At 42.2% G+C, this 24,233-nt stretch overlaps 1 protein-coding gene across 4 annotated transcripts in view; it reads left to right on the plus strand.

Annotated features, from left to right (window-relative positions):
• The window catches only part of Far2 (fatty acyl-CoA reductase 2), a 104,751-nt gene that overhangs the window by 65,430 nt on the left and 15,088 nt on the right, over positions 1-24,233 (plus strand). For 3 of the 4 annotated variants that reach the window (XM_031383945.1, XM_031383947.1, XM_031383946.1), the window contains 4 exons: positions 7,627-7,855; positions 14,896-15,071; positions 17,878-18,057; positions 23,706-23,883. In XM_031383945.1, the coding sequence (XP_031239805.1) occupies positions 7,667-7,855; positions 14,896-15,071; positions 17,878-18,057; positions 23,706-23,883 (723 nt within the window). In that variant the 5' untranslated portion in view covers positions 7,627-7,666. Of the gene's footprint in view, positions 1-6,415; positions 6,534-7,626; positions 7,856-14,895; positions 15,072-17,877; positions 18,058-23,705; positions 23,884-24,233 lie in introns of those variants that run through there. The other variant, XM_031383948.1, reaches the window with a different exon arrangement.

The raw sequence follows: 24,233 nt of genomic DNA on the forward strand, positions 1-24,233 counted from the left end.
CCCCCCCCCCAGTCCCCTGCAGTGCCACCCTTCAGTGCATTTTTGGCAGACTCCAAACAGGCAGCAGAGAAGGGTAACAGTAGGAAAGAAACCCCTACTGTGATTCTGGGGAGCTTCACTCTGTAGTAGCCCTGGGGGCCAGGGGACTTGGGTAGGTAAGCCAGAAGCACAGGCCTGTGTGCTGGGCTGGGACCACTGTTGGCCTTCTGTCGTTCCTGACTAGGCAGAAGTGGGGGTAAATATTAGGAGAGCTGTCAGTTACTAATTGGTAGCCAAGTATTATTATTTATCTTCCTGAGTTATCACCATTGATAGGAGTCTGGCTTCCTGCTGTCTTAACAGCGGAGCTTCCTGGTTGTTCATTGTAGATAAAAGGGTGGCTTCTCAGGCGTGTTGCTGCAGGTTGTAGATCAAAGTTCCATATTTTTGTATTTTCCCCAATTGTCTATTCAGTCTCTCAGTTGTACCCCTGAAAAGCAAGTGCTCAGTGGAGAAAAGCATAGTCTGTACAAGTATGTAGCATGGACCCATTTTTACATATGTTTTCATGATAGTGTCTGACTTTGGATCAAAGAGGGGCAGATGAGCCAAGCTTGGTAGTACATCCATAATCCCAAGTTCTCAAGAGGCTTAGGCAGAAAGGCTCTGTGAGCTACATAGTGACCAAGTCCAGCCTGAGCAACTGAGAGAGGCTCTCATCTCAAAGAACAGTAAGAAGAAGGCCACAATGTAGTTTAGTGATAGGGCACATGTCTGGCCCACATGAGCTCTAGTTCAGTCTCCAGATCTAGGGTGGGGTGTATGTGCATGGAGAATGCTTAGATCATACAAACGTCAATCCTTGTTTATTTTCTGCAATGTCAGAGTTGGGCTTGTGTACTTGCCATAAGCCAAACACTATTGAATTCCTCCAGGGAACTGAAATTGCACATCCAGTTCACTTTGTGTCTAGGAACTGTCCAAGCCAGAAGAAACTCCAGGTATCTTAAGTTGCTTCTGAAGGACCAGTTAGATTGTTTCAGGATGATTCATACTTAGAACTCTCCCACAATGAAAAGTGCCTTACCCTGAGCTGTTCGGCATTGTCTTATTGTTGTGTCTGTTGACTCCTACAATACTTGGACCATGGTGTACCTTAAATGCAGATGGAAGGGAGGGAGGAGAGGGTGAAGGGGAGGGAGGGGAGGGTGAAGGGGAGGGAGGGAGAGAGGGGAAGGAGGGATGGAGCAGAGAGGAGGGAGGAGAAGGAGGGAGGAATGAAGGAAGGAGGGAGGGAGAGAAGGAGGGAAGAAAGGAGGGAAGGAAAGAGGGAGGTAGAGAAAACCTGACATGGTCAGAACTGTATACACACACACATATATTTACTCTGGGATAGATAGTAAATTGTGTGTGTGTGTGTGTGTGTGTGTGTGGAGAGAGAGAGAGTAGAGAGACAGAGAGAGACTATGTTTCAAATCATCACACATATTATACATATAAATGATAACATTTGCCATTTTCCCTCAGGAAAACATTAGAAGACAAGTAGGCATTTTAGCCCCATACTTTAAGAATCACTTGAGGTCGTGTAATAGAAATAAAGAAAAGAAAGCAAATTATTTACTTTTTTAATCAATAAGTAAACATAGGCCCTTGCTCTATATATAAAATAAGGTTACATGTAAATAGCATCAGCATATAAACCCAGAAATAAGGCTTAAGCCCTGGGTGCCAGAGGTCAGACAGTACAACAGGGGCCTTAATATTAAGTAAGAAAAACACCCTACCCCCATCCATGGACCCATCCAGAAAGGTGCATTTACAATTCCACTCATTGCAAAGTGTGACCACAGAGTTTTTCCTAATTGCCATTATAAAAGAAAGTTAAAATAGAGTTAATAGGCACTCAAATAATGAGGGGGAAATAGCACCATTTTATCCTTTGTTAAAGTTAAGCCATTAGGCTGGGGATGGTTCCCCAGGGGCTCTGACAGGCTCCCTTCTCAGTGATCTACTTTATTGTACAAGATTCGTACTTTCCTTCTCTTGTTCTAAAGCCACTGATGCAGCTTAATACAAATGGGAAGAAATTTCTCCCGATCTGTAAGTGACTTCTCTCAAAGACAAATGCCTAGAGCCCTCCTGGATTTTCTCAACAGAAACTACTGTGCCTTTTCAGAGAAGAATGAATGTTTCTGTGGCTCGCTCTTTTCTGACAAGGAATGAGGTCCCCTGGAGGCAATTTTGAAAGGAAAATTACTAGCATTTATTAGCATTACTAGCATTAGCAGTCAGAATTCAGTTCTTTCTCAAAACCTGTGTATTTCCAAATAGCATGCTTGTCCTTATTCTGTTTCCTGGAGATTGTCAGTTCCTTAGCAGAATGTTAGTGTTAGATCAGCTGTTTGTGTTAAGAAAGACAGACTTCTCTCGTTCACAAGTGCTATTCCTTTACATTCAATCAACTAACTTTTGTAGTAGCAGTTTTAGAAATACAATTTCCCGTGTAGATCAAGAACAGTTGTTAGCATGTAGCAATGACCAAGGTCCTGGAATCTTGGTCATGACATGAAGCCACTAATGCTTTGTCTTTGCTCTGGGATAGACACAGTTGGTAAATTTGTATCTAATAATCATCATTAACCATTTTTGACAACCTAAAAACTCATGGCAAAACCACTAAGACCTTTGAGTACAGCAATGGTCGTGACAATTTTCCAGTATCATTCCATAAATCAATAGTTTTTCAGTGTTTTTATAATAGTTTATAAATAGTTTTATAATAGTTTTAATAGTTTTAAATACCACCTGTGATGGTATTTTAAAAAAAAAAGGGTTATTTTCATCTTTATTAATGTGCATCTGGACACATTTCTATGAATGTTGCTACATGTGTGCAGCTGCTTAAGGGGGCAAAAGAGGGTATTGCATCCCCTGGAGCTAGCAATATAAGCAGTTTTGAACTGCTCAGTGTGGGTGCTGGGAACCAAACTCAGGTCTCCTGGAAGAGCAGCACTTGCCCTTAAGCATTAAGACGCCTATCTCATAGTGCCCATACAGATAATTTAGGATGGGATGTGTCTACTAAACTTTACTTGATCTACATAAGCATAAAAGGTTTAGGACAACTGAACAAAAATCTATCTATACTCATAAGACAGATTATTGAAGCTCTTCAATGAATTTCCTGGACTGTGAGACTCTGAGAAGACTGGTTTTGCTTGAGGCCCCAATACACTACCACAAATTTGTCCTGTTAGCTTAGCCCTTTTTTTCTAGTTCCCCCCAACGAGGCCTAGAAGGTGTGGTCTTTTGCAAGGAAAACGGTGCACTTGGGATAAAGAAAATCAGATATCAGCCCTGAAATACCACTTCTAAAGGAGATTGGGCCTTTAGCCAAGTCTTGTTCACATTGGGTCAGGCTTTCCCAGGACCAACACGTGATGATTTTTCAGGTTACAGATGCATAGTAAAATAAACACATTCCAGAACAGGCATAACTCCTGGGTTCCCTCACTACCTTCAAAATTGGAATACACTGGTGGGCAAGACCAAATAGAAATCACTAGAACTACCTTACCCATCAAATACTGTCCCCAAAGCAAAACCATACTCCTAGAAAGATTACAGAAATGATTGCCGCAGCACTTGGGAGGCAGAGAGAGAGAAAGAGAGAGAGAGAGAGAGAGAGAGAGAGAGAGAGAGAGAGAGAGAGAGAAAGAGAGAGAGAGAGAAACATTATTGTTGCCATAAAGGACGTGGAAGGCACAAGGTCATGATTCCCACCACATCCGGAGTCAGTCAGTCTGTCCGTATTCAGTTTAGAAAATGGCATCTGATTAACTTCAGCTTAACCAAACAGTGATCCTAAATACACCTGCCACATCCAACATAAATCTGTCGTACACAGCTTGAGCTAATTCAGTTACCTCATGCTCAGGTCTACCCAATGCTACAGTTACCTTGTACTCAGGTCAATACCAATGCTAACTGATTCCATTACCCTTAATTAAGATGTAATAAGCAGTTTACTTCAGCTAAGAAGGCTATCAATACTTCCTACTACAGGAACACATCAGCTCTCTAGCCCTGCAGTAGATTTAATTAGCCTGAATCTTGATTGCTTTTCCTTTCCACAAACTAGCACTTTCCACAAACTAGATCCATTCTATTAATGACATTTTGCTGAAAGGATCTAGTGAGCAGGAAGTGGTGAAACTTTTGGACTTAGTGGTAAGACATCTGCAGTCAGGGAGAAAGGAAACAGCAAGAATTCAGGGCCCCCCTGCTGTCTAGGGAGGTTTCCAGGCAGACAGCTGTTTGAACAGGTCAAGACATTCCATCTAAGGCAAAGGACATAAGACATCGCATCTAGCCCCATCTTAAAACCAAAATAAGAAGCACAATATCCTGTAGGCCTCTTTAGATTTTAGGAAACATAGTCCTCACTTAGATGCGTTACTATATAGCCCATTCACACATAGATCTCCAAAGCATGGAGCTCAGAGTGGGGTCCAGAACAATAGGAAGCTGTACGATAGATCTAGGCCTTGCTCATGCCACACTGCCCTGTGGTCTAATACCTAGGAGATCCCATGTGCATGAATGATCAATGGCAGCTCTGGCAGGCCACAATAGGAGACTCACAGTGGAAGCTCCTTAAGGTTTAGGTACAAGAGTTAAGGAGTTGGCTCAGGCAGGAAATACTTGCTGCATAAGCACAAGGACCCAGAAACCTCGCAAAGCTGTAATCCCAGTGAGAGGAAGGCAAAAAGAGACTGGTTTGATAGCCAGAAAGCCTAGCCTACTTGGTAAGTTCCAAGCCATGGAAAGGTGTTATAAATAAATAAATAAATAAGAAATAAAAAATATAAATAAAAACCAAGTTGGATGACACCTAAGCAATAACATCCAAGGTGGTTCTCTGGCTTGCACATACATGTGTACACACACATGCATACCACGGGAATGGGGGCCAAGGGGAGGGAGAAGAAGAGAGAGAGAGACAGATAGACGGAGATTTAGGATACTACTCCTTTAAGAAATGGCTTGCAGTGTCTTAGTAGAACAGAGGAAGTCTGGACCACTATCTTAGCACACTCGGAACACTCACAAGTAAGTACTGCTGGATCCAATAGGACCAGGAACTAGGATTGTGCAGTGCACAGTTTTTACACTGATCTAGTGTGTGTTTACACTGAGGTGTGAAGAGGCTTGTGCGGACCACGCAGACATAAACAAGTTACACTAAAAAGTAGCTCAATTTCCCGTGATGCTATTCCCACTGCACTGCCTTCCCACTTCACAGCAGACACGCATGGCATCATGGGGGTTTGAGTCTGGCTTACAGATGCTTCGGAATGCAGGCACTGCCCCACAGTGGCCAGGAGCAGGTACTGCAGCCCTTTCAGTGTCTTCCCGGAGACAGAACTTTTTGATCAGGGTTTTGCTTGATGACCAAACACCAATGGCTTGGAATATGAATGGAAAGTCGTCTGGTTATGAAGGATATTTCATTCTAAGCAAATTGTAAAATTATTTTGGCTTACTATTCACTCAGCTATGTCCCCATGCTCATTTGGGATCAACTAACAGATCAACTTTTCCTTTGTAATGTGTCTCTGTTTACAAATCTCCAAGGGAAAGAGAAAAACAAGATTTACACGTGCTTGGCTTTCCAGATACCATGTTTGACCTCCTCTTAGATGCCTTGCATTGTGGTCATACCTCAACAACAGACAAGCTTACATACTTATGCACATAAGTAGATACTGTATTGAAATGGGAGTAGGGAAGGTAGCTTTGTGGTTAAGAGCACGGCTGCTCTTCTAGAGGACTTGGGTTCAATTCCCAGCATCAACATGGCTGTTCACAACTGTCTGTACCTCTAGTTCCACCAGATCCAATGTTCTCTCTGGCCTCTAGGGGCACCTGGCACATACATGGTACACACACACACACACACACACAATAACATAAAACAAACTTTCAAAAACTATATTGAAATAGTGGATTCAGAGCCAATCTTTTTTTCTTTCATTTCTTAGACTTGGTTTTAAAAGATCAATAAGCTAACAGAAAGCATTCAGTATATACAAGCCAATAAATATAATAAATCACAAGATCATCTCATGAGAAGGGGAGCCTTTGACAAAATCTACATGCCTTCATAATAAAATTTCTAGAGAGACTGAGACTACAGGGAACAAACTCCAACATAATAAAGGCTATATATGACAAATTCACACCCAGCGTCACCCCCAGATGAAGAGAAACTTGAAACAATCCCGTTAAAATCAGTAACAAGACGGGGCTATCAACTCCCTCCACTCCTTTTCATTATAGTTCTTGGAAACTAGCTGGGGCAATAAGACAAGAGAAAGAAACTAAAGAGATGTGCAAAGGAAAGAAGAAATCAAATGATCACTATTTTCAGATGATAAAAGAAAGATAAAAGATCCCCAAAATTCCACCAGAAAAGTTTTAAGGAGCAGCAGGATACAAAGTCAACTTGTAAACAACCACCATCCACCAACCACCATCAGGCTGGAAAGGTAATCATGGACACACTTTCACCACAATAGCCTCAAAGAAAATACATTATCTAGGATGTAAAAGATCTCCACAATGAAAACCTCAAATCTCTGGAGAAGAGAGATTGGGACAGACATTAGAAAATGGAAACAACCTTCCTGAAATTGATCTTAGCAGCAGAAAGCAGAGCTGTCCTGAGCTGCCAGAGGGGCAGGTCTTCCTGGCTCTCTGGGCTGCTGTCAGTCCCCCACTTAGGATTGAAGAGAACACGTAATTTCTCTCTTACAGCCCGCAAAGGAGTGTTCACATAAGCAGCCAAAGAACCCTGGGCCACCCCTGTCCTCAGCTAGCTTGTCAGCTCTTTCCTATGTTCCTGCAAACACCAACCCCAAGTGGCCTGGGCAGCTGCTGTGCCTGTTGCTCTTCCTAGGCACCCCAAAACCAATGGTTTCAAGCTTCCTTTGTCAACCTGCTCTGCCTTTGTTGTGTACAATGGCTGAACCCCCAGAGCAACATGCAGAAAATGGCAGCCACCCATTTTCAGCCCAAGGAAGACCCCAAGAAACAGGTATAACAGATGGGACTATGCTGTCTGCCCCAACATAGTTGCTAAATAAACCTGAAGTTGAAGTATTAGTTACATTGTAATTTTAAAACATTCGATAGATGTGTGAGCCCTGGTTTCTAATTTTAGAAGGTTGTTCTCATGCTTTCTGGCCTAAACCACCTTTATGCCTGCCCTTGTCTGCCTTCAACTTGAAGTCACCATGTTTGACACTAGCAGTATGGACATGCCACATGTCAGTCCCCAGTGCCTGTTATTCCACAACCCCAGTCTGTTTTTCACTCACCACACTATAGTTAAAGGTCTCTCTCTGTGTCCTCCATTATACCGAGACAGTGCCACACTCTTCCTTTACCTAGGGTCCCTAGTATAAAGCTTAGGATGCAGGACAGGTTTAGAAACATTGACCGGGGTGAGCCTTGCTCCCCAGAAGCCTGTGGTTCTCACAGTTGTTCTCTCTGTCCAGAACTACAGAAAGCCCTGGACATATTGTAAGTGACTGTGAATTTTAAAACTTCTGAGATCCTACCTTGTTTTTCTCTTTTCAGGACTCTCTTCCCAAAACCATACAAGGAGAACAGAGGAATCATGTCCATGATTGCAGCTTTCTACAGCAACAAATCTATCCTCATCACAGGGGCCACAGGCTTCCTGGGCAAGGTGCTCATGGAGAAGTTATTCCGTACCAGCCCCCACTTGAAAGCCATTTACATCCTTGTGAGACCCAAGTCTGGACAGACACTGCAGGAGAGGGTTTTCCAGATCGTCAACAGTAAGGTATGTCTTGTGGGGAGGGCCGTGTGTGGTAAGCAATGCTTTGGGGCCAAGTGACTTGGTACATGTCTCCTTACAGATCTGTAATGGTTAGTATTAATTATCAGGATCTGGAATCAACAGGAGACAAGCCTCCTGTGAGCAGGCCTGTGGGTGGTTATCTTAATTAGGGTACTTGAGACAGGAAGACCTCCCCATAATGAGTGCACCTTTTGCTGGGTTTGGGATCCTAGACTAGCACAAGAATTTATAGCTCTCTACCCCATTTGTGGATACAATGTAACCAGTTCCTTCAAGCTAACCCCTGCAGCCTTGACTTCCTGGCTAGGATGGACTGTACTTTGAACTGTGAGGTAAAGTAAACCTTTCCCCCCTCAAGTTGCTCTTTTGGGGGTATTTTATCACTGCAATGATAAACACAGAAGAAATGAAGACAGACTCCCACCAATGGGCCAGAGCATACAGGGAACAGAAAAAGAAGACATAGTAGTGAAACCTGAGGTGTTTTCCCCAAGGAGAGCAGAGGTGCTTACAGTATATCTAGGGCAGGAAAAGAAATTACCTTTGTAATGGTTTGAATCTGAAATGTTCCCACTGTTCTGTTTTGGGTACTTGTTCTTTGTGAAATTTGAGGTAAGGCCTGACTGGCAGAAGTGGTTCGCTAGAGAGCGACCTTTGAGGTTGATGGCACTGAACAACTCTGAATACAATTGCCCAATCTTAGTCCTCTCTTGGTGTCACAAGTGCGGTTTTGGTGGTATCCCTTTTAATGTCTTCTTGTCTCACAGCTATTGTCTGGATGGTTTTAGAAGTCTAAGTATTCAGTAACTAGTCACTACTAGGCTTAGCTCTTGGATTTGCAAGGTGAATAGTGTAGGACAGTAGAGAAAGCTTCACACTTGGTCCTACCCATTCCTTCCCACACCAGAGAAACAGCCCAGCATGGAGAGCTTGCCATAGTTGCCTAACCCACCTACATCTTGTTTATCTACACAATGGATCAATTAACAAAAGCAATTTCACAGGGATTTGTGAGGATTAGATGAGATATCAATGCATAAAATACTGTGTTGCATAATATAAAGATATTATCAATGACCTCTGAGTTCTTTCACCCAGAGAAGCTCTTTTGTTCATTATCCCTAAAACCAGATTGTGGATTACCTGAACCAGTTTCACACTTACATTAAACACACACACATACACATTCCCACAGTCACTCATCTATCAGTTCACCATGGCTTTTGTAAGAGACAAAAATAAAGATGAATAGGTGGCTTTTTATTTATTGCTGTGCTTGAGATGGGGTCTTGCTCTGTGGCTTAGAATGGCCTCAGACTCTGTCTACCTGCTCTACCTCCCAAGGGCTGGAATTCTAGGCTTGTACTACTGTGCCAGGATCATAAGTAGTCTTAATCTCCCAGATCTCCCAGATCTGTGATGCATCCATTCTCATTTGCATGTGTACTTAGCTAGCTATTGCTCTCTGGCTTATATGAATTACAACCCTGCTGAAATAAACAGCCTCCACTGTCCCTGAAAGCCAGCTGATAGGAGAGGCAACAACCCAGCCACTTGGGATCCAAGGTGATTGATGGAAGGGTTGCCATCTTTTACAATTGCCCCCGAGCCATTGATGTCTCCATAGATGACACTAGCAGTGGAAACCAAGCTGTGACTGATTCTACAGGAAAACTTCTGGTCTGGGCAGGAGTAAGTGTCAATGCAGTACCAACTCTGCAAGACTGCCACTGGGATACATGTCCCATGGCTGAGAAATACACAGTGGCTGCCCATGAGGAAACCCCCTACTGTCTTCACTTTAGGTCACAAAATTCCTTTCTGCCCTAATGTCTGTCCATTCTCCAGTCAGAGTCCATGATGCTAGGGAACTCTTGTAATTCAAATTTCATATACAGCAGTAGGACAGAGATGGGGTAAACCATTTAAGAAATAAGAAAATTAGACAAAGAAAGCTATTTTAAATGCCAGGCAGCAAAACTGGTATATATCTATTAAGAAATGTACTTGGTAGGAACTTAGAAGTCTCCTTAAGAAGGTAATATAGTGGAGTAAGAAGTACGTCCCTTACCTGGTCTCTGACTGGACTCTCCAGAAAGAGGCCTCTTTACCCTCACTTTTTGTGGCCAATTGTTCTACATTCTGGAAGGTTCTTCCTTGCCCCCTCCACTGCTGTGTTAGTTGAGGAAGGTCCTCTTCTCCTTGTCTTTGGCAATGCATTCTTGAATCTGCAACAGAAGGTGGGAGCCAGTGGATGTGTGCATATTTAGGGTCAGGTGTTCTGTGACCCTAGAAGGAAAAAGGAAACCACATGGTTAGTGCATAGTGTCTGTCAGTTTATCCCAAGTGAAAGACATGAGAGAGGGAGATGAAGAGGAAGTACAAGAAGGAATGAGAGTTTTTTTAGTGAATAAGATCCCAAACCTAAAATCCTGGAATGCCTTGAACTTCTTCATTCAATAGACACAGGTTGAATATCTATTGCCAGCACTGGGCTAGATGTGGAGGGTATCCTAGCTCACCCAGGAGAGAAGTGAAGAGTAATGATGAAAAGGCCTTAAGAGAGAAAGAAAGAAAGAAAGAAAGAAAGAAAGAAAGAAAGAAAGAAAGAAAGAAAGGAATGAAGGAAGAAAGGACAGAAGGAAGAAAGGGAGAAAGAAAGGAAAGAAGAGAGAGAGACAGACAGACAGAGAGACAGAGAGAGAGAGAGAGAGAGAGAGAGAGAGAGAGGGCCTTAGATCTCAAATTACAGACAAAAATATAAGGTTTGGGCAACTCTATTTGAGGAAATATAACACTTGTCACTTTTGAACCAGCTTTACTCTCACCAAGTCTTAAGAAAGCATAAAACGGGGGCTGGAGAGATGGATCAGTGGTTACGAGTTCTTGCTGATCTTGCAGAGGACTCAGGTTCAGTTCTCAGCACCCACGTGGTGACTCACAACCATCCATAGCTCCAGTTACATGGGATTCAGTGCCCTCTTCTGGCCTCTGTGGGCAATGCACACACATGAAGCACAGTTTGCCTCTCGTTATCTACATATGCCTAGGATTGTGGAAGACAGAACATATGTTCTGTCCATCAAAACTCAGAGATTGCCTCCTTCTCCTACTGTGGGATATGTAGCTGCTGCCTCCCTCTCCTGTTTCCCTGATCTCAGAGAGTGACAGCTTCCAAAGAAGAGTTTCTTAATCCACTGGGAACAGAGAACCAGAAAAGACTCATCTTCTTACTTATGGCTGCTAATTCTTAAATCTTTTCACTTTATTTATTTATTTATGAGACAGAATCTCACTATGTAGCTCTGGCTGGCCTGCAACTTGCTATATAGACTAAGCTGTCTTTAAATTCTCAGAGATCTTCCTGTCTCTGCCTCCCAAATGCTAGGATTAAAGGCATGGTCTCACACACAAGCATTACACTGCATTTTTATAAGCTAAAATAAAATGGCATTTGGCATGTTACATTGGATACTATATAAACTTCCATGGAAAAATAGATAATATTCAATAAGCTGTTAGTTTTCCCTGAGGCAAATGAACTTTGGAATACAGAGGATGATCAGGCAAGCAGGGCTCGCAGCCATGACCTCAGCTCACACAGCACAGCTTGATTTAAGATACTATGCCAATTTGACAGCTACTAAGATCAGAGAGAGATTGTTCAACACAGTGAGGGGGATCTGGAGACTAGAGGGGGGAGGGGAAGAGAGGAGAGGGGAGAGAAAGAGAGGGGAGGGAGAAGAAGAAGAGAGGAAAGAGGAAGAAGAGGAAGAAGAAAGAGGAAGGGAGGAGGGAGAGAAAGGGGAGAAGAGAGGAAAGGAGGGGAGGAAGGGGAGAAGGGGAGGAGATGGGGAGGAAGGCAAGAGAGGAAGCACTACCTGTTTGGCAGCTTTGGGAAATAAAAAATAATAGTCCCATTTTTAAAGACCCATGAAGTGACAAGTGCTATGCCAAGCACAGACTTTGATTATCATATTTAATCTTAGAAATCCTTGTGAAGTGTTCATTCTTATGTCGCAAATGAGAAATTAATCCCAGAAAACTGTCCTCTCCCCCAGGTGGTGTGATCTGTGCCAAGGAGGTGACACAGCAAAGCTAAAAGGCAGCTCTTCTGAGAATCAAGGCACTCTCACCTCCTCTCAGAGCGGCTTCCTTGGTGACAAAATCTTAGAAGCCAAAGTGCTGAGGCCCTGTCTGCCTGTCGGTCAGCACCTTTCTCTTCAACATGGTCCTGTTAGAGCCTAGAAACAATCTATGTTTGGTCTCCATCTTCCAGGCCAACTCTTTCCTGCCCACATGGATTCTCAAAGCACACTAAGGAACCTACCTTATGGGGATAAACTATACAAAGATGATTAATACATGCCACCATTAGTACTGATTATAGGTTCTTATAAAAAGTTCTGACAAGTGAAAGACTACTCTCAAGAATAACCTTTTATAGTGAATCTCTAATTCTCTAAGGTCACAGAATGATACAGTCCCATGATTGGCATCTTAAGTAAATGTGCAAAAAAAAAAAAAAAAAAAAAAAAAAAAAAAAAAAAAAAAGGCCAAGAGAACTTTAAACCTTGCTCTTGTGGCATGAAGAATAAAGAACAGGATGGGGAATTAGCCCAGCTCCACATGATGATAGGTCTGATGTCTTTGCAGAATATGTACACTTCTGATACACACCTGTGGTGTGTCACTGATCACAGTCATTAGATGCTGGTACTAAGCACAGGTGCCCACGATTCAACTCAGAACTGTTGATTTGGAACCTTCTACACCTTCCAGGCAGTCTGAACCACATGATTACACCACATGGCTGTGTGGTGTAATAGCAATGGTCCTCCCTGAAGCAGTTAAAACCTTCCAGATCGACCCTTTGCAGCCCATGGAAATGACTAGCAGAGAGGAAGAGCCTGATGGTGTGTGTGTGTGTGTGTGTGTGTATGTGTATGTGTGTATGTATTTGACTATATTTTGGATTCATAAGTTCTTCAGTATGATTTATATAAATTTAATCACAACTGGACTGGAGCTAACACCCAATATCCCTGGTGCTTCAGCTCCACCCCTGAAAACTCCTTGGAGTCTTCCTTTCACTGTAGAGCTCTGGAAGGTCCACAGTCTGCCCTTTAACTTAAAAGACCTCACCATTTTCCCACAGAGAATAAAAGTACTAACTAAACAAGTACTGGTGTATCACTAGGTCTAGATAATATGGTTCTGTTTGAAGAGGGGGATTCAATAGAAGCAACAGAGACCAAAGGCTCTCATAAAAAGGTTACATCCAATGATGCCCAGGAAACAAAGCCAAACCTCTTTGTAGATGCCCTCCCAAATGAGGCATGGGGGTCACCCCTTCATTGAAGAGTCCACATTCTGGCTGTGAACTCTTTCAAAAGTGGTGCCCAGGGTGATGTGTCTGCCCTCCACCCAACTTATGCTCCTCTCCAAAGGCATAGTATCCCCAGAACTACAAACAGATTCACAATGAAGAAAAATGATACCATAAAGATTCAAAGAGGCTCATACAAACTCAGTTACCAAAAGGTAGGAATTGCAAACATTTCACACAAACTCATACATTTTTGTTCAGCTAAAAGAATTCTCATTGGGAAACACTTGACTGTAAAAATGTATTTATGATACACTTGACTATAAAAACATATTTGTGATTAAAATTAGAAATGTTAAAGATCTGTCACCAAGAGACAGAATGAATCCAGGACATTTAATCAACCTTTTTGATCCCAGATGCCAAAACAAAACATTGAGGAGGACCCGTCAAACTTTCTAATTGTTTCCAGAACTGAAATGACACCTATTGATGGTCCAGCCCTACCATGTAGAAGATGGACGCTCAGAGACAGGCACTTGTTGGCTGCTTGTGGGATTAAGTCCCTTCCCTAGTCATCTTGACCCAGCTCCAAGGATGTTTTTGAATATGCTTTTCCCTGATGCAAATGCAATATGATTTATTTAACTACCTGGATTTTTGTTTGTTTTTGTTTTGTTTTGTTTTTTGTTTTGATTTTGGCTTGGGTGTTTGTTTGTTTGTTTGTTTTGAGATAGGATCTTATGCAGTCCAACTTCGCCTCAAACTTGCTAAGTAGAAAAGATGACTTTGAGCTGGGATCACTGATGTGCATCACCATGCCTGGTGCATCACAATGCAGGGGGCATCAAACACAGGGTCTTGTGCATGGAAGGCAAGCACTCCCTGCCAAGTGAGCCATATCCAAAGCCCAGATTTGTTACTCAACCAAAGAGCCTGCTACTATGAACCAAGGAGCATACAGTTTTCAGAGTATGGTGACCTAAAAGACCTTCTCTTCATGTTTAAAAACCAAAGACTGATCTTGTTTACTCCCAACAGTTCCAGACATTTATCTCCATGGATGCTGTATGAAAATTCCATCTTATCAAAATAGGCTGGACCAAACACCATGACCAAAAAGCAAGTTGGGAGGGAAATAAGCTTATTTGACTTTCACTTCCAGATCATAGTCCACCACTGAAAGAAATCAGGACAGGAACCTGAAGGCAAGAGCTGATGCAGAGGCCATAGAGGAGTGGTGCTTACTAACTTGCTATTCATGCCTTGCTCAGCCTGCTTTCTTAGCACCCAGGACCACCAGCCAGGCGGTACTACTCACAATAGGCTGGGCCTTTCTTCATCAATCACTGATCTTATGGAAGCATTTTCTCAGTTTATGTTACCTTCTCTCAAATGACTCTAGCTTCTGTCAAGTTGACATAAAACTGTCAAGCACAGAGGAGATCCTTCACCCCTTCATGTCCAGGGCAAAGTTCAAAATATGCACCTGACTATTAGACATGGCTTTTTCAGATGTTCCCAGAGTTAGGATCCAAGTTACACCAAATGCATGAAATAAAGAGGAGACAACCTTCACAGAAAATACTGATATTTGTATAAAATAGGTTTTGAGTGCTAAAATAAAAGGCATTTATGCAAAGTGGTACTTATGACATTAATGAGGCACTTGGCATGTGGATTTCTGTTTCAGCTGTTTGAGAAAGTCAAAGAAGTCTGTCCAAATGTGCATGAGAAGATCAGACCCATCTCTGCAGACCTCAACCAGCGTGACTTCGCCATCAGCAAGGAAGACATGCAAGAACTTCTATCCTGCATCAATATTATCTTCCACTGTGCCGCCACAGTGCGTTTTGATGCGCATCTGAGGTAAACTCCCCCATCCTTTTGTAGCTTATAGTGCTCTCTCTCTCTCTCTCCCTCTCTCTGTATGTGCAAAAATTCATGGAATCTGTAAAAATAAGAATCAGAAAAGGAAAGAAACCCCACAAAATATACTTCAATGAAAAGTTTAAAAAGAAACAAACAGAGAATCTTCAGAATGTCTCCATATTCCAGCATGCAGAGGTGACAGTCTACCGTGGAGTGCATGCACACTCGTCTTTCTGCCTGCTTCCACAATTATGCAAGCATAACTTCAAAGAAAGGACATCCTACTGGGAGCAGTCCCTATCCAATAATTCTGAGAATGACAGCAGACATGGCATTGCATATTTTTTCTTTATTTCTTTGATGATTTGAAAAGTTGGCATGTTTAAATGCTTATTGATAATTTCTTTTGTGAAATGCCCATTCATCTTGCTTTCTTACTTTGAAATGATTTTTTTATTTTTTGTGATTTGAAGGTTACCTGGAAGTGCCCACATATTAACTTTATCTTTTATAATGCTCAGCATATTTCAGGTGACCTTTGTCTTTCTGCTCAGTTGTGTATATTCACAATTTCTTGAGTTGTTGTAATTGTAATCTTTTTACATTTAGATCTTTGGTCCACTTGAAACATTTTTATTAGTTCATTCGTTTATTTATTATTTGTTCATTTATTTGGAGATGGGGTCTCTCTACAGAGCCCTAGCTGTCCTGGAACTCACTACATAGAATAGAGTGGCCTTGAATTTAGAGATCTGCCTGCCTCTTCCTCCTGAGTACTGGCACTACAGGTGTGTGCTGCCACACCCAGCTCATTTTAAATGCTTTTAACTATGAACATATATAGCCAGGAAAAATCTACAAAAATAGTGAACTGCTTTTGTAGACAGTAGATGTCTTTTTCTCTAACAGATGGTTAGTTCTCAGACAATGCTTAGCACAGGGTTTGTTTTTCAATCTATTTGAGACAAAATTCTTGTCCTAACTTACTAAAACTGCTTATTCCACTGATCAATTTTGATTAGGGCATTAGTAGTCAAAGGAACATTTTAAAACAGAAATACCTTAATTATTCTCATGTGGGGCTATTTCTTTAAATCAGTGTAATTTTTCCAAGTTACCTTCATACAGATTCATTTAGAAAAATTTAACATTTTAGAAACACCATTCCTTCCCACTCAATATCCACTTATTCCATTTTACTTTACTCATGAAATTTACGAGGTTTTATGTATCCATTAAGGATTTCTTTAAGTACAGATGCTGACACATGCATGCTTTCAGGCCACTGTATTCTCTAGTTTTCATTTAGATGTAGAATACCACTTTAGTATTTTGCCATAATTTTTAATGGATCTTTTACTGATTTAGTGGATGTAACTCTGTAAAACTAGAGTTACAGGCAGTTGTGAGTCATATGATATGAGTGTGAGGAACCCAATAGGGGCCCTGCAAGAGCAGTCAATATGCAAGCTCAGCTTCTGTGCCATCTCTCTAGCTCGCTCTTTCTCTCTTTCGCTCTTTCTTTCTCTCTTTCTCTCTTTCTTTCTTTCTGCATGGATTATCTGCATTCTAATTGTTTTAGCTTCTTTTGTTTATTTTCCAAATATATCATTCTATAATATTACAGCAGCTTTTGTGACTGGGCTTTCAATGCTTTGCATCCATTTACCAACTGGTTTTTCTCCAGTCATGGGGTAGTTTCTCGTAGTAACATCAAGTGCTAACTGGCAATGTCTGAAGGCATCTTTGATACCCTGAAAGGCAGTATTCCTAGCTGTTCCCCATTAGTTATGGCTTTGGATAGAACTTGAAATGCATGAACTTTTATCATTTTATTAGTAAGTTTCTTTACATGGGAAATGTATATAAAATGGCATTTCATCTTGTTCTGGAAGAAAGAAAGAAAGGAAGGAAGAAAGAAAGAGAGAGAGAGAACTGGAGAGATGGCACAGAAGCTGAGCTTGTATATTGTCTGCTCTTGTAGGGGCCCCTATTGGGTTCCTCACACCCATATGATATGACTCACTAGTCTAGTTTTACAGAGTTATATCCAGATGCACACTGCACAAGTACACATACTTAACAGTAATGTGTGCATAATGATATAGTTTTTCTCCTTTTGAGTTAGCTTAGAGTAATAGGTTTCCTGATGCTAGATAAAGCATGTGTCCCTTGAATGAATTCTGGCTATCTTACTGCTTATACTGAGTTTATACAGCTTTCTACAGTATCAGCTACAATTTAGGATTTTGCATCAATCTTCATGACTGGTCTGCATCTTTACAACAACTTACAGTATTACTTCAAATAACTACTCTTAGTTCACTCCATGTTATTAGTATTTTCTATCTTCTTTAGTTAGATTCTTCATTTGTTGCTTTTTGGTCTTTCAATGGCCACTTATGGAAGTCAATTAGTAAACTCAAAAGGCCTTATCTTTCGTCTATTTTAATGATTAGAATCATGTAACCTCTAGACACAGTACTTACAGTGCTTCATGACTAGGACTAAGGACTTCACACACCAGGAGCACATTATAATTTCATGTGTCATAGAACTATGAAGCTATGGACCATTCTTTTCCTCCTTGTCTCATGATGTGCCACCAAAATCTCAGCCTAACCTATTATTGAAGTAGATGTAGTCATTGCACATACACCAGTTAAAAAGCTTCATATATCAGCCACCAGGGTAAGTACAGACACGGTGTGGTATCGCAGTCACTGGAGAAGGTATATTCACAGTGTGGTACACCGGGTGTGCTGGGTATATTTACTGCTTCCTTCTACTTCATCCTCTCCAGAGAAGCTGTGCAGCTGAATGTCACGGCCACCCAGCAGCTCCTGCTAATGGCCAGCCAGATGCCAAAACTGGAAGCCTTCATCCACATCTCCACTGCCTTTTCTAACTGCAACCTGAGCCACATTGATGAGGTCATCTACCCATGCCCTGTGGAGCCAAGAAAGATCATTGACTCCATGGAGTAAGTTGGATCAGATGAGGGACTGGGTAGCAGCACATGGTGAGGGGCTGGGCAGCAGCCCATGGCTTCCTCTTGGTTTCTCTGGGGTTGTTAATGAAGTTATGAGGTAGGAAACTTTGTAAGCAAAGTGCTTTGGAAAAGTGCTTTACTTTTCTTTGCTGGTCCCTTCTTCCAATAAGAGTTACGCTGCTGAAGGGAAGGAAGATAGAAATTCCGTGTGTGTGTGTGTGTGTGTGTGTGTGTGTGTGTGTGTGTGTGTACACTAGGAATTGATACATAGGAATTGGAGCAGCCAGGGCTTTGTGCATGCTAAGCAAGCACCCTTCCATGAGCTATATTCTCAGCCCTGAAACCCCCTAAAGAAAAATCTTGTTAAGTATAGGGCTGCAGAAACACTGGGCTACAACTGTGTTCCTCACTTCTTAGCATCACTAGATCATAGCATATAAATGATCAGGAGAGAAATTTTGGAGTTGGACTGATACAGGTTCAACTCATGGCTGATAGCTTGCTAGCTGTGTGAATTGTTTTACAATTGTTTCAGTCTTTCTGAGCCTCCAGGCCCCCTTTTTGTTACTTTCCTGTTGTGCTGATGAAATAACCTAACAAAAGCAACCTATGTGGAAAGGACGAATTTGGGTTAAGAGTTCTAGGACATAGTCCAGCATGACAAAGGAGCCAAGGCTGAAGGAGTGAAAGAGAACTGGCCACACTGAGTCCAGTCAGGAAACAAGGAACAGGAATCTTCCTGCTCATCTTGTTGTCTTCTGTTTTTGTTTGTTTTGTTTTGTTTGCCCAGGAACCAAGCCCAGGGGCTGGTTCCTCCCACCTAAGAGTGGGTCTTCCCATTTTAAGCAACATAGTCAAACACAATCCCTCAGATACAGGCCCAGAGGTTAACTACCACAGATCCTACCTTACAGTTGTGATGTTGAGTAAATTTATATAAGTCTGTTGCTATGGTGCTGGGGGATAACAGGTTTGGTGAAGAATCTAATTCTTCCAACATCCAGCAGGGAATAATCTGTGGATGGATTCTGCTGGGATAGACTTTCCTACCTTAGCTGAAGTGGTCTCTAGTCTGTTTTCTCTTATTGCTGATAAACTAAAACAACAAACAAACAAACAAAACCACTTTCTTCATAGGACATGGTTCTAGTCTCAGAAGTTTATTTCTGTTTCCTGCTTCTTATTTTGCTCCAATAACTTGAGCTTTGTGTCTTTTAAATTCTACATTTAAAAATGACACAAAATGACTGTTACATGGTAAATCTGCCAGTATATAATTTCGTGCAATTTTATAATCGTATTTAAAATACACTCCTTTTTAAAAGCTTCAGCTAAATTGGGAGCTCATTCCCTTCGTTTCTGTCTCTCTTGCTCTAAGAGCTGATGTTTTACCAGTCAGAGAGAACTGAGTAGAAGGGGCAAGCCTTCGTCCTTAGACATCTATGGAGCCAATACCCTGTAAGACAAGCTAACTCGCCCACTTTGTAGAGCCTTCAGTCATGACCCTTTGCAGAGAGCAGCTGTTCTATGTGACACTAACTCCCCGTGGTTGCTAGGTTCTGATTTTCTCTTGAAATTGTTTTTCCTTGCAGCCCTTGTTAGAATTAAACTTGTTTTTTGTAGTCTGTATTGGTGTTGGAAAATGGTCTCAGGTTAGTTGATTTGTGATCACTGATTTGTAGGTGGTTAATTATCTACAAATGAGAGGAGGCGACACTGGAGCAGCAATCCTCTGTATCTGTGACCCTTGGTCTTTACATTCAACCAACTGCCAATCTGTCTGTGCTAGGTCATAGTCCATAAATAATACAACAAACATTCTGCACTTACATTATGCTCAGTGTAATAGGTAATTTAGAGATGATTTAAATACACATTAGAATATGCATAGGTTACATGCAAATCAGTCTCTTGGATAACAAGGGTTATCAAGGCGAGGTATCTGCCTTATCTATCATTTTCTCAATTCTTTTGTGGTCACTTAATTCTTCTTGGCTTGTGTATGTGTGTATGGTGTGCATGCATATATATTTACATGTGAGTGCACAGATGTGTGCACATGTGTAAGCATATGGCGGCTCAAAGTTGATGTCAAATATCACCTTTCTCGATAGCTTTTGTGGTATTGCAAGGCATAGTCTCTTGGCTGACTTGGAACTTACTGATATGGTTAGTCCAGCTGGACAATTTGTTCCACTGAGCCCGTCTCTGTGTTCCTGTGCTGGTGTTACAGATAGGCTGCCAAATTGGCTTACATAGGTTCTGGGGCTCCAAACTCTACTATTCAACTCTTGCATGGCCAGTATTTTATACAAATTTAATATTTGATATAAAATGTAATATATTTTATTTCTCTGATGTACTGGCTGTTTTTATGTGTCAACTTGACACAGGCTGGAGTTATCACAGATAAAGGAGCCTCCCTTGAGGAAATGCCTCCATGAGATCCAGATGTAAGTCATTTTCTCAATTAGTGATCAAGGGTGGGAGGACCTATTGTGAGTGGTACCATCCCTGGCCTGGTGGTCTTAGGTTCTATAAGCTGAGCAAGCCAGGGGAAGCAAGCCAGTAAGTAACGTCGCTCCATGGCCTCTGCATCAGCTCCTGCTTCCTGATATGCTTGAGTTCCAGTCCTGACTTCCTTTGGTGATCAACAGCAATGTGGAAAGTGTAAGCTGAATGAATGGTGTTTGTGTAGGAATAGGAAACCCGACAAAGACATCTGTGTTTGGAGATGTTTTGATTTTAGGGATTTTCTCTACTTCTCCACCTTCAACAAGCATTTGTGTGACCATGTTCTATTCACAACTAACAGAAGCAAAGGAAAGACAAAACCGCTATGGCCACTCTTTGTATTCTGCCCCACTGTCAGTAAGAGTGGTTAAAATTCATAGTCAGGACTCTGAATAGATCTTACCATTAAACACAGTGTTTTACAGTTTTTCATAGGAGTCGAGGGATAACTAACTGCTAACGTTTCCTATAATCAAAATAGTACAGTTATACTTTCTCCTATAAAGTCAAAACAAATGCACTGAACACATCAGTTTAAGGATTGCATAAACCTGGCTGGCAAGGACTCTTCATTAAGCCTGATGACTTGCATTCAATCCCCAGAACCTGGAGCTGGAGAGATGGCTCAGTGGTTAAGAGCACTGACTGCTCTTCCGAAGGTCCTGAGTTCAAATCCCAGCAACCACATGGTGGCTCACAAACATCTGTAATGAGATCTGATGCCCTTTTCTGAGGTATCTGAAGACAGCTACAGTGTACTTACATATAATAAATAAATAAATCTTTAAAAAAAAAAGACAACATACCCTCAATTCCTAGAACCCACATGGTAGAAGGAGAGAACTTACTCCCACAAGAGTCCTCTGTGGCAAATGCACATTCTCCCCTGAATGCACACAAGATAAATAAATATAATTTTAAAATATTTTTTTAAAAATTACATGAACATATTCAGGCAGCCTTAAATTTTTAGATTATATCAACAATTTAACCAAATAGCCCTGCTACCTAAGAGAAGTACTACATACTTAAATGACAGTAATGCTCTCTTAGAGGAGTGTCATAATTATGATGGCTCTGGCATATTTTTAATTAGGCGGATGCTCAGGTAATGCCTGTCACCCCTAAGTGATATTGATCAGTGTTCAGTAGTAGCTGTGTTGTTGGCCCTTCTGCAGAGCTCTCAGCTCACCCCATTTATCACCAGAATCATTGGAAGCCTTCAACAGTCATCAAGTTTTTAGCTTAGATTCTAAACAGATCTTCAGACTATGTCAGGATATTGTTAAGTCTGTCAAATGTAGCTGCTTTGTTTGTGGAGACACTGAATTTTTTTTTTTGAATGAATGAATCAGATTTTATTTTTTAATTTAATTTTTAATTAATTAATTAATTTTATTAATTAGTTCATTTTGTTTTGTTATGTTTGTTTTGTTTTGTTTTGTTTTGTTTGAGACGGTGTTTCTCTGTGTAGCCCTGGCTGTCTTGGAACTCACTCTGTAGTCCAGGCTGGCCTCGAACTCAGAAATCTGCCTGCCTCTGCCTCCCAAGTGCTAGGATTAAAGGCATGTGCCACCACTGCCCAGCAATTAATTTATTTCAAAGTCCAGATTTTATTCTCCTCCCAGTCTACTCTCCAACTGTTTCACATCCCATATGTCCTCCCTGCCCCTCTGTCTCCAAGAGGATGTCTCTAACCCCCACCCCCACCCCACCAGACCTCTAAACTCCCTGGAGCCTCCAGTCTCTTGAGGGTTAGGTGCATCTTCTCTGACTAAACCCAGACCTGGCAGTCTTCTGCTGTATATGTGCTGGGGGCCTTATATCAGGTGGTGTATGCTGCCTGGTTGGTGGCCCAGTGTCTGAGTGATCTCGGCGGTCCAGGTTAATTGAGACTGCTGGTCCTCCTACTGGGTTACCCTCCTCCTCAGCTTCTTCCAGCTTTTCCCTAATTCAACCACAGGGGTCAGCAGCTTCTGTCCATTGGTTGGGTGCAAATATCTACATCTGACTCTTTCAGGTGCTTGTTGGGTCTTCCGGAGTGCAGTCATGATAGGTCCCTTTTTGTGAGCACTCCATAGCCTCCATAATAGTGTCAGGTCTTAGGGCCTCCCATAAAGCTGGATCCTACTTTGGGCCTGTCACTGGACCTTCTTTTCCTCAGGCTCCTCTCCTTTCCCATCCCTGCAGTTCTTTCTGACAGGAACAATTATGAGTCAAAGTTTTGACTGTGGGATGACAACCCCATCCCTCATTTGATGTCCTGTCTTTCTGCTGGAGGGGGCTCTAAAAGTTCCCTCTCCCCAATGTAAGGCATTTTATCTAAGGTCCCTCCCTTTGAGTCCTGAGAGTCTCTCACCTCCCAGATCTCTGGTACATTCTGAAGGGTCCCACAACCTCCTACCTCCCAAGGTTGCATGTTTCCCTTCTTTCTGCTGGCCCTCAGATATTTCAGTCCTTTTCTCTCACCCAATACCTGATCATGTTCCCCTCTCCAGCTCCCCCTATTCCCTTTCCCTCCCATGTTCTTCCCTCCCCACTTGTGGTTGGTTTCTTATCCCTCCCAAGTGGGACTGAGGCTTCCTCACTTGGGCCCCTCAGCTTGTTGACCTTTTTGAGTTCTGTGGGCTGTATCTTGGGTATTTGGCACTTTTTTTTGGCCAATATCCACTTATGAGACACTGAAATTTTAAAAGTAAAGGTTTAAAACTGGCACATGATAACTTCACTGGACTATCCTGAAGGAAAGAAGCAGCTTGGAGGAGGAGACCCTAAGCAGGGGCATAGTACCAGCTTGCTCTTAGACATGGGCTTAGCACTCATACACCTTTCAGTGGACACACTAATGAGACTTAGTATAGAAGCAAAGATAAGGGTTACATGTGATGCAGCAAATTACATATCCATGGAAATTATCAAGAATCTGGGTGGGAGGAAGCAGGCTTTTATCTAAGGTATTTGGAGGAGTGATTTGAACACACACACTTGTTCTTGTGACCCTCAAATGGTTCTGCCTTCCAGAATTCAAGCAAGAAGGTAGAAGTTTTGTTTGACTGGCTGTGTTTGTTTTCTCCTTCTCTTATTATACAATGGATATTACTAGAATTTTTTTTCTCTGCCTTCAGGTGGTTAGATGACTCTATCATTGAAGAGATCACTCCCAAGCTGATTGGGGACCGCCCCAATACCTACACCTACACCAAAGCCTTGGGAGAGGTAGTAGTGCAGCAAGAGAGTGGAAACTTGAATGTGGCCATTGTCAGGCCATCCATAGTGGGAGCAACCTGGCAGGAGCCTTTCCCGGTGAGCCCAACACTTTCCTTGCTTTGTTTGAAGTCGGGTGCCTTAAAAACCAACTTTTGATTGTCCTCCTCCTCCTCCCTTACACCCTCCTCCTCCTCATCCTCCCTTACACCCTCCTCTTCCTCGTCCTCCCTTACACCCTCCTCTTCCTCATCCTCCCTTACACCCTCCTCCTCCTCATCCTCCCTTACACCCTCCTCCTCCTCCTCCTCCCTTACACCCTCCTCCTCTTCCTCCTCCCTTACACCCTCCTCCTCCTCCTCGTCCTCCCTTACACCCTCCTCCTCCTCGTCCTCCCTTACACCCTCCTCCTCCTCCTCATCCTCCCTTACACCCTCCTCCTCCTCATC

Source organism: Mastomys coucha, unplaced genomic scaffold (assembly GCF_008632895.1).
Source record: "Mastomys coucha isolate ucsf_1 unplaced genomic scaffold, UCSF_Mcou_1 pScaffold20, whole genome shotgun sequence".
NCBI classification, from domain to species: Eukaryota; Metazoa; Chordata; class Mammalia; order Rodentia; family Muridae; genus Mastomys; species Mastomys coucha.